This window comes from Diabrotica virgifera, chromosome 9 (genome assembly GCF_917563875.1).
Source record: "Diabrotica virgifera virgifera chromosome 9, PGI_DIABVI_V3a".
In the NCBI taxonomy this organism is placed as follows: Eukaryota; Metazoa; Arthropoda; class Insecta; order Coleoptera; family Chrysomelidae; genus Diabrotica; species Diabrotica virgifera.
In genome coordinates this window covers 119,728,901-119,740,562 of record NC_065451.1, presented here as the reverse complement: position 1 = coordinate 119,740,562, position 11,662 = coordinate 119,728,901, and the positions used below count along the sequence as shown (strand labels likewise).

General features: G+C 36.4%; 1 protein-coding gene across 1 annotated transcript; it reads left to right on the top strand.

Moving 5' to 3' along the window:
- The first annotated feature begins 3,037 nt into the window (after positions 1-3,037).
- LOC126891271 (50 kDa hatching enzyme-like) lies at positions 3,038-4,213 on the top strand. The gene has a single exon (XM_050660450.1). The coding sequence runs from the start codon at positions 3,038-3,040 to the stop codon at positions 4,211-4,213; it is 1,176 nt and encodes a 391-aa protein (XP_050516407.1).
- Positions 4,214-11,662: the final 7,449 nt, after the last annotated feature.

Below are 11,662 nucleotides of genomic sequence, written 5' to 3'. Positions count from 1 at the left end.
ATCTATCAGATTGACTGTTTTTCTAATATCGCCCATTTAAACATCGGGAATTGGAATAGATTATAAAAATGTGAAATGCCGGAGTCGACGATGTATCGCCGCCGGTTAGATAACGATTTCCTGTTTTTGTTAAACCAATTTGCGATCAGCTTATGGCGATAAATTCTACTGTTACAGGGGTGATAATAAAAGTTACATAATGGAAATATTTTGTTATTTATTCAGAGAAAAAATATAATCTACAAGGGTTCATTAAGTAAATTATGAGAGTTAGAAGGTTAATGAAAAGGTGGTTTGTTTTATCAATATATTTTAAATTAAGTGCTATTTTACAATTTACTTCGTTTAGTGTATCGATTTATCGATCTTGGTCTATCAAAGATGATGAAGGTAATGTACAGACGGATTTGGACAAGGTTATTGATCTTTGGAGGGCGTATTGTAAGTCTTTATACGCCAATACGGACCAGATGCCAGCGGACACCCCGTTTGTACCTGACTTCCAGACCTCCACTTTCCAGTCTCCTTCAACAGAGACACACCACACTAGTTTTGAATCTGAACCTGACATACTTTTGTCCGAGGTGGAATTCGCTTTAAAAAGACTTAAGTTAAACAAAGCAGCAGGATATGATCTCATTACTGCAGACGTCTTGAAGCATCTTCCGGAATGTGGAGTGAAAATATTACATCGATTGTGTAATGAAATATGGCACACAGGCGTTTGGCCTGAGGATTGGAGAAAGACCATAATCATACCTCTTCATAAGAAAGGTTCAACAAATAATTGTAACAACTACAGGCTATTAGCTCTAATATCACACGCCAGTAAGGTGATCCTCTACATACTGCAACGGCGTATAGAAAACTTCATAAGTTGGCAAATAGCACCTGAGCAGGCTGGATTTGTAAAGGGCAGAGGTACTAGAGAACAAATCCTTAATGTAAGAAACATCATAGAAAAAGCCAGAGAATACCAGATCCCGATATTTATATGTTTCGTCGATTATACAAAGGCCTTTGATAATGTTAGATGGGACAAACTATGGAACATATTGACGACAATGGGTGTACCTAAACACTTGACTCACCTTATTAGCAAACTGTACCAAGATAACCTGGCATATATTCGAATGGACGGATACCTGTCTGACAAATGCACTTTGGAGAAGGGAGTACGCCAAGGATGCGTTTTATCTCCCTTATTATTTAACATCTATTCGGAGTTCATAATGCGCAGAGTCTTGGATGGTTGGGAGGGAGGAGTAAACCTAGGTCGTGTTAAGATATCTAACTTGCGTTTCGCAGACGACACTACACTTCTAGCCTCTACTCCAGAAGAAATTATTGAATTATTAAAAAAACTCGAGGAAGAAAGTGCTAAATTTGGACTCATGGTTAACTACAACAAAACCAAAATCATGGTTATTGATCGCCAACAACAGTTTCCTGAAACCGAAACTATTGCGGGATGCGAGGTAGTCTCATCTATGATATATCTTGGAGCTCTAGTTAACAACACAGGCAGTTGTGAACCCGAAATTAGAATACGCATTCAACTAGCAAGAGCAGCAATGAGTGAACTAAACGGGGTCTGGCGTGATCGTCACATTACTATGACAAACAAAAAGAGACTCGTTTCAACTCTGGTCTTTTCCATATTTTACTATGCATGCGAGACATGGACAGTCAAAGAATCAGATAGACGACGTATAGACGCCTTTGAAATGTGGACATGGAGACGCCTGCTTCGAATTCCATGGACGGCTCGCCGTACAAATGTCTCGGTTCTGGATGAAATTAAACCGGATCAGCGTTTCTCCAGTACCGTTTACTCTAGAATTTTAAAGTTCTTTGGTCATATCCATCGGAGTGATCACAAAAAGGAGCGGTTGGTGGTCCAAGGAAGGCCTCAGACTCAACGCCAACGCGGAAGATCTCCACAGCGATGGGCGGACATTACTAAAAAGCTTCTCAACAAACAGTATACTGAGGCAATACATGTAACTGATGACCGCGACCAATGGAGAAATATTATCAATCAAACTGTCCGAGCTGCTGAAGCCCAATTATGAACCACAACACATCTACTAAGATGTTAATGACTATGTTGATGAGTGTATCGATATCCGAAAGGTGTAGAAGTGAAATCCCCAAAAACTTCCTTTTTAAAGAATTTGGTTGAGCTTCGTTGTATTAACCTCATGCTGATCTGTTCTTCTTATTTGACTACCGGGGATGGGTATAGGTCCAGTCCGCAAAATTGAGCGAGTTAGTATTTGCTGGAGATCAAACTGCGATAAGAGATTTTTCTATGCCAATGGTTTTAACGTCAATAACAATAAATAAGCATTTACAGTTCAACCAAGTTATAGCAACGGCCGTTATGGCAATGTACCATGTATCTTTGGAACGGATAATCAGAAATCGGTGTGTGACCCATTAAATTAAAGGATTTTGAATGACGAATTACGTTGTGATGTCTGTTTTAACACAATGTTATGTATAAGGCCTCTTTGACATTGAGAATTTGTCGTTTTTTGTTGTTTTCAGCCATAAATAATGATCGTAGCACACTTGGTCAGCCATTGTCGTAATATACATGAAAAGACCTTTCTAATGATATATTGCACGGAGCACTTGGTGCAAAATTGAGTGAATTAGGATTTGCTAGAGATCAAACTGCGATAAGAGATTTTTCTATGCCAATGGTTTTGTTTTAACGTCAATAACAATAAATAAGCATTTTCAGTTCAACCAAGTGATCGCAACGGCCGTTATGGCAATGTACCATGTATCTTTGGAACGGATAAGCGGAAATCAATGTATGACCCATCAAATTAAAGGATTTTGAATGACGATTTACGTTGTGATGTCTGTTTTAACACAATGTTATGTATAATGTCTCTTTGGCACTCTATCATATATGTTTTATGTGATTATATATATAAATTGATTCTTATATTATGGATCAGTCTATTTTTGTACGTAAACAAGGATGGATGTGTTTTTAATGTGTGTGCTACTGCTGCGTTGCATGGCAGCAACAGACGCCTTTTCCGAAAACGATGCTATGAGATTTTTTCAACAATATGGATATATAGATAGCAATTCTATAGCAAATTTTAATTTAACGCTCCTACATTTCCAACAAAAATATAATTTATATGTGGATGGTACATTAAACGATGAAACCATAGCATTAATGCAAAAACCTCGATGTCACACTGGAGAAAACGCTTACTCTCTTAAGGGAAAATGGTATAAACATAATCTAAGATGGTACTTTCCTCAGGCATATAACGTGAAAGATCTAATTCAATTAGTTGAACGAGCCTTTAAAATATGGAAAGATGTTTCAAATTTACATTTTACCAGAGTAACTGTTCCTGTTCCGAAACCAGATATCACTATAACAGCAGTTAAAAGAAAACATTATTTTCGCTCCAATTGTATGGGGGGCCAAAAGTGTGGATTTGATTTTGATGGTCGTGGTGGAACATTAGCACATTCGTATTTTCCCATCAATAATGATAGTTGCGTAGAAATACATTTAGACCTCGATGAAAAATGGAGTTATAATTTGAATGATCCCGATTATGATTCCACCAATCTCTTTATGGTCGTTCTTCATGAAATCGGTCACAGTTTAGGATTATTACACAGTAACGATGAGACAGCTGTAATGTATCCATGGTACCCTAATAAATTACAAAATATTAGTCAGGATGATATTAGTGGCTTAGAGGCTTTATACGGACGCAAAAGTACATCTATTCCTTCACAGTATAGTGCATTAACCCCGTCATCGCCGCGCAAAAGTACATATATTCCTACACAGACTAGTGCAACACCCCAGTCGCATATATCGAGGGTGCATACTACACGATACCGACCTAGACCAACCGAGATCATACCCCATCAAGCAACGAAAACTGCACCACATTTTTGTGCTATTGAATATCCTAATAGTCTCTTTTTAGCATATGATCCTCAGTTTAAGAACCATCATATGTATATAATACATGAAGGATTTGTATGGAAGAATGATATAAATGGACACATGGTACCGAATAATCCAGAACATTTGAGTACTTATTTACCTAAACAACTAAGAAATATTTCGCATGTGTTTCAGAATATAGCTGGCAACTTAATTGTTACATCAAATAACACTATGTACTCAGTATCCTTTCCCAGCATAACTATTTGACGAGATATATCTCTGTTTGTATTACCGCCCCATGCCGAAATAAATGTTGTATTTCAGACTCACACAGGAAAACATATTTATGGTATGACAATACATCATTCATCGAATATGACGATATAATAGACCTCGTCATTAGCAGAGGTCAGATAAGGGACATATTCCCAGGAGTACCGACCACCATTAAATCAGTATTTAAATATATAGATGGTCATTTATACTTTCTAGATGGCAGCACTTATTACAAATATAATGAATTTACAAAGAATATCATCGAAATTGGCAGATTTAATTGGAACTTATTCGGAATTCCTTGCCCTGACGAAGGCTTAGTTACACAGTTGAAATATTTACTGAATAAAGTTGGCTCTTTTTATACATAACTTTGTAATATATTAGATGAAATAAAAACTTATGTTAACCTCATTAAGGTTTTTTTTATTAACGTATAAGGGGGTGGGTAAATGAAAAAAGTTGTATTTAAATGTCACGTTCTCTATCGAATGACACATAAATGTCTCTACATATAACGTTCTGCGTCGAATGTCGCGTAAATGTCACATCATTCACGTTCAAATGTCACGTTCTGCGTCAAATGTGACGCCATTGGCGTCACGTTATTCGCGTCACATTATTCGCGTCACGTTATTCACGTCACGTTATTCACGTCACGTTATTCACGTCACGTTATTCACGTCACGCCATTCACGTCACGTCATTCGCGTCACGTTATTCGCGTCACGTTATTCACGTCACGTTATTCACGTCACGCCATTCACGTCACGTTCTGTTAGGCACTATACGGAAAACAAGAAGAAGAATTGACAGTTAATGTTAAACGTTGACAGAAGAAGAATTGACAGTTGGCTTCTGTGTCGCCACCGCTTTCATTTGACACCCCATACGTCAAAATCGGGTCATTAGCAAAGAAGATATGCTGTAATGCCTTTTTGGCAATGTCTATGTGCGGTTGTTTTTGTGTTAACGTATTCGTTACCCCTCCTCTTTCGTTTAATGTCTTACATGTAGTAATAGGACCAATAACAACAAAGATATAACAACAACGAAGATATACTGTAACGCCTTTGTGGCAACGTCTTTGCATTTGTTTTTTTGTGCAATCGTATCCCCTCCCCCTTTCGTTTAATGTCAATTACGTCATCATAGTCTCTTGTTGGTACGACACCATGTCTATTTTCTGACTACATCCTGTGTATTATAAGAAGAGACAGACTAGATGATAGCATCTTGGTGAGCGGACCTTTGTGACGTAGATTCGTTCTCATTGGTCGGTAGGCTGGAGTTTGATCTCATTGGTCCTTGGTCGATGGGCGGGACTAAGTTCTCATTGGTCGGTGGGCGTGGTTTTGTTTCCATTGGTCGGTGGGCGTGGCTTTGTGGTGGGCGGGACTAAGTTCTCATTTGTCAGTGGGCGTGGCTTTGTTCCCATTGGTCGGTGGGCGTGACTTTGTGGTGGGCGTGGCTTTGTTCCCATTGGTCGATGGACGTGGCTTTGTTCCCATTGGTCGGTAGGCGTGGCTTTGTTCCCATTGGTCGGTGGGCGTGGCTTTGTGGTGGGCGGGGCTTACAGTGCTATTGAGATACGAAATTTTCCCACGCCAAGGTGACCCAACCTCTGCTCTCCTCTAGAACTAATTAAATCTTATCTAAGTGATAGATACCAAGCAGTCAGATACGGAAATTGTCTCTATGAATTTAAGCATGTTAAGCATGGAGTTCCACAAGGTTCTGTTTTGGGCCCTCTATTATTTATTATATATGTTAATGACTTGCCCAATTTTATGGCTCCATGTAAAACAGTATTATTTGCAGACGACACTACTTTTATTTTTTCTGACAGAAATCGTTCTCTTTTAGAAACCACTTCTACGAATGTAAATTCAAATGCTCAATCATGGTTCGCAGCAAATAAACTTAAACTAAATGACACCAAAACTCAAAATCTATTCATTTCATCTAATCCATTCGATGCTCATGTGGAAAAAAATACTGTAAAATTGCTGGGCATGACAATTGACAACACAGTGACTTGGTATAACCATATTGACCATCTCAAAGGCAAACTTTCAGGTACTTTATTTTTACTTAGACAACTAGAACTTGTTACAAGTGTTGATACCTTAAGAATAATTTATTTTTCTCTTTTCCATTCGTTTTTGATGGCGTTCCTATGGCGTTATTTTGTGGGGAAACTCTTGCAACGCACTAACAATATTTAAATTTGAAGAGAAGTATCCATATTACTCAAATGTGGTCTCGGGGTAACCAGTTACAAAAAAACTCGAAGAGGTACCACAAGGTTATTTATTATTGTTAAAAAACATAAAAGGACGCGTTTCGGCTTTTACAAACCATCATCAGCTTAAATACAGGACATAGAAAACAACGGACTGACCTACAATGTAAAAATATCCAACATTACACATGAGAATAAAGCAAGTGGTGACAACGCCCACGTCAGTTAAGGAACTTACCAGAAAACAGGAAGGAGGAAGAATCAGCTAGTTTACATTATACAGCATAGAGATGCACACACTTCATCATTAATATGTAGCTATTTATAGCATCTGTATTAAAGTGTGACAGAGATGGAAACGACGAGAGAATGTCTAAAATAATGTTGACCTATAAAGCAATGACCTTTATGTAAGTAACTACTGAGGTAGACGAGATCAAGCAAGGTTGGATAGAATATTTAAATTGCTAAAAAAGCAATTAGAATAATTGCAAAAGTCGGTTACTTGGAATCTTGCAAACCATTATTTATTAAATATAAAATAATGCCCTTGCCAACACTATGGCTATACAATGTTCTCGTAGAAACACACAAAACTGCAGATACTTTTATTAAACAGTCTGACTTGCATAATTACAGCACAAGAGGTGCAAATAATATCAGAACAGTCAAATATCGTTTGAGTAAATCACAAAAAAACTCAATTGATTTTAACATATATAACGTCCTACCTATGGATTTTAAAAACCTTAAAATCAATAAATTTAAAGTCATTCTGAAAAAATATCTACTGAGATTTGCTTTTTACTCTGTTAGTTAATATTTCGATCATTTTAAAGCAGTATCATGGACATGAATATTTTTCACCATGGTTTCCGATGTCTTATTTTGTAAATGTGCGTGAATGTATTTATATTTCTATATTTTATATTGTATATACACATTATCTCATGTATTTTATATATATCAAATTGACTTGCTACAATTCAAATTTTTTTTTGTAAACGTAGTCAATAAATTTTTTAATCTTTGAATCTTTGAATCTGTCAAAAATTAAGCTGGATTTATAGTTTGACGGACTGTAGATGTAGAAGCACTGGTCTACGTCTACAGTACGTCAAACTATAACTCCAGCTTTATGCGATTTTGTCCAAATTTATGCGCTCTGTCGTAAAATATAAAAACTATTTACTGATCATGCGCAGAAATTGAAAAATCTTGAAGAGTCATTGCATTTTTGTCAATCAACCATGACCATAGACAATTAATCTTTTATTTTGACAAATGACATTAAATAGTAAATAAAATATGTACTATTTTAGGAGTTGTTAAATACTGTTGCATATTATGGGCAACACTGAACTGATTAATAAATCGAGTTGATTTATATACAGTATACACCGCAAAATACAAGCAGGTACCTGCTGCATCGTGCAGGTTTAATGCAGGTCAGCGATATATTCGTAAACTATAACTAAATAATAATTAGGTACTCAATTTTTGATATCGGCGATTTCGCATTCAAATTATACTTTAAAATTTTAATCTTAAAAATTACTAAATTTAATTTTAATCTTAAATATTTTTAGATCTCAATGATAAAAACTAAAAAAATTAATTTTGTTACACATTTGTAAAATTTAGAATGCTTTATTAATTTTTTAATTGTTATTTATACCTTCAAAAATTAAAATAAACATCAAAAAATCATATTTATTTATACAAACTAAAAAACATGGTTACCAAAAAGGTAGATACATATTTAACACGAAAAATGGCGATTTGAAAGGGCCAAAAGCACCAGCAGAAAATATTATTATTGAGGTTACCAAGCGCCTAAATTAAATATCAAACCTTCTTGTATCCGATCCTGATGAGTATTTGGCTGTCGCGCGTCTGGATTATATTATAGTCCAGACTCGCGACAACCCGAGCGTCTGCCCTGTCATAAGCGCTGCATTAACAATTAAAAAATAGTTTAAAATAAAACAAGCCCAAAATGCTCATCGGGAACTGATAAAAGAAGGTCTGAACTTTAATTTAGGCACTTAATAACCTCAAAAATAATATTTTTCCCTGGTGCTTTTGGCCCTTGAAAATCGCCATTTTTCGTTTTTTTCAATTTAAAATTGCTTATAACTCAAAAACGATCATTTTAAGAGAAAAATTACTAGAGCGCTTTTTTGTCCAGAATGGTCCTAAAAATCTAAAACAAATTTGTCTGGGCCAAAAATATTGACTTTTGCAATTTGGCAAAAAAAATTGTTAAAAAAAATTGGACCACTTTTCGCTTGGGCGACTTCTTGTACCTTATTCTGGGGTGTATCACGAATATGATTATGCAAAAAAATCTCATGGGAATATTTTTATCGACGAACCCGCCGATTTCGCCTTGTCTACTAATTAAAATTCCAGATCTGTATGTAAGTACGATACTTCCACACAGATACTGGGAGCTATATAAAGCTAACCGAAATGACTGAGTATAACCAACGACTTTTTACAGAAATATACAAAAAAAATCCTTATACAAATTTAATCTGTTCTCTTATTGAAATCCTCTATATATAAATTTAATTACCTCTTCCCTTAAAGCTTGATTTATTTTATTGACTTAATTATTATTTACCATTACCTACTTTGTTTATGTAAAATCCTGATGTATAATGTAATACATATATCTCTATATATACATAAAAAAACAAAATCCCTCTATTGATTACAAAAATTATTATTATTTTTTAACATCCCATTTATTTACAATCTGTAATAATGATTACAATAAGTAAATTGTTTAACAATTAAAAGAGACTTGCAGGAGACTGTCCAGTGACAATAACCTATAAAATCATAATTTTAGTACTTAACAAAATTATTTGTGACTAATAAATAAAACCCTATAAATAAAACTCTATAATAAATAAAATGTTTTTGAAAATTTAAAATTTAAAATCTTGTTCGTAGATCGCTTGGAGTGTGGCGCTTTAGCCTTCTGTTTGCCTGGGGTCTCATTAGGTTCTTCGCTAGCCTGTTGGGGTGGTTTTGTAGTCGGATGTCGTATTTTTGGGCGTAACTGGCAATTTGTTCTTTGACAGTCTTCATTTGGAGATCACGATTGATGTGTTCATTGGGCATGTACCACGGTGCATTTGTCATAATGTGCAAGGTTTTCGATTGGAATCTCTCCAGGATGTCGATATTGGATCTCGACGCAGATCCCCACAGTTGGATACCATAGCTCCATATTGGCTTAATCACTGCCTTGTATACTAAAATTTTATTGTACAAACTCAGTTGTGATCTTTTTCCTATCAGCCAGTACATTTTATTGAGTTTCAGACCCAACTGTTTTCTTTTCGTGAATATGTGTTTCTTCCACGTTAATCTGCGGTCCAAGTGCATACCTAGATATTTTACGTCATCCTTTTGTTGTAGTACTTGATTATTTATTGAGACGGTTGGGCACGTATCTTTTCGATTAGTGAACATTATATGTACTGACTTGCTTTCGTTTACTTTAATTCGCCATGTTTGTAACCAGATATTTATACTGTCGAGATTTGTCTGGAGCAGTTGCGAGGCGATGTACGGGTTTGAGTGAGCTGCAATGATTGCTGTGTCATCTGCATATGTGGCTGTGATGATGTTTTGGCTTGTAGGAAGATCTGCTGTGTAGAGTAGGTAGAGAACTGGTCCAAGGACACTACCCTGAGGTACTCCAGCGTTGATTGGATATAAGTTAGTGCACTGATCTTTAACTTTTACAAGGAAATGGCGGTCGGAGAGATAGGACTTGAGGATTAGAAAGTAGTTGAGAGGAAGGACTTTTCTTATTTTGTATAGCAAGCCAGTGTGCCAGACTTTATCAAAAGCCTGCGAGACATCCAAAAAGGCTGCAGAGCAGTATTGCTTCTCTTCTAAGGCTTTGTTTATGGAATTGCAGACTCGATGAATTTGCTCGGTGGTAGCATGTTGTTGTCTAAATCCAAACTGGTGGTTGGGTATTAGCTGCTTTTCCACGAGGATTGGCTGTAATCTGTCTATTAAGAGTTTTTCAAAAACCTTTGACATCACTGAAAGTAGACTGATAGGTCTATAGGACTTAACTTCTTCTACAGGCTTGCCTGGTTTGGGTATTAAGATGATTTGTGCCACTTTCCACAAAAGGGGATAGTAACCAGTTCTTAAGATTGCGTTAAAAATCTGTGTCAAATATTGCACGCCTTTCTTGGGAAGTTCTTTTAAAATTCTTGCAGTGATTAAGTCGAACCCTGGGGACTTTTTCGGATTCATATCTGTTTGGATTTTGTTGAAAACTTGTTTGGCTGTGAATTTCTCCAACGGTGCTTCTAGTTGGTATGGATATTCTAAATACAATTGAATATTATCTTCTGCATCAGAGTTGTTGTTTTGGGCATGTGGTTGGAACACTTCCTCCAGGTATTTGGCAAAGACTGTAGCTTTTTCGTTGTTACTTTTAGCCCATCGTCCGTTACTGGCTCGGATAGGCGGATTAGAGAGTTGTGGTCTGTTAATCTTTCGTGTTGCCTTCCATAGCGAGTATTCGGAGGTTTCCGTAGCAGATAGATTTTGTAGATATCGTTTTATGTCGTTGTTTTTATTGTTGTTTAACAAAGTTTTTAGTCGCGCTGTAGCTTGGTTTAATCTATTTTTATCCTGGGGTGCACGGGTTCTTTGCCATACTTTCCTTAGTCTTCTTTTTTCTGCGATTTTTTCTTTTATTTCGTTGGGTAAATCTTTGTGTATGATTGTTCTTGGTTGTTTAGGTGTTGACTGCCAGCCAGCTTCCTGAATTATCCTACTTAATTGATTTACTGCTTCGTCAATTTCGCCATCCGATTTTAGTGGGATGTTTAGGTCCAGTCTCTCATCAAGGATAGCCCGGAATTTAATCCAATTGGTATATTTACTACTTAGATATGGTGGAGGTTGTGTTTCGAGGATATTCGTAGATATCATGACCAAGACAGGAGAGTGGTCGGATGAAAGATCGAAACAAGATTGTGCTGTCTGGGATTCAAGTGGTATTCCTTTAGTCACACAGAAATCAACCAAATCTGGAATTTTCTTTGTGTCTGTGGGCCAGTATGTGGGTTCGCCAGTAGATATGTATTTAAGGTTGTTGGTTTCCATTGCCATGTATAATTGCCTACCTTTCGGAGTTATTAGCCTGG

Coding starts and splice junctions, on each gene's coding strand:
- LOC126891271 (XM_050660450.1), top strand. CDS start 3,038: ATGGCAGCAACAGACGCCTTTTCCGAAAACGATGCTATGAGATTTTTT.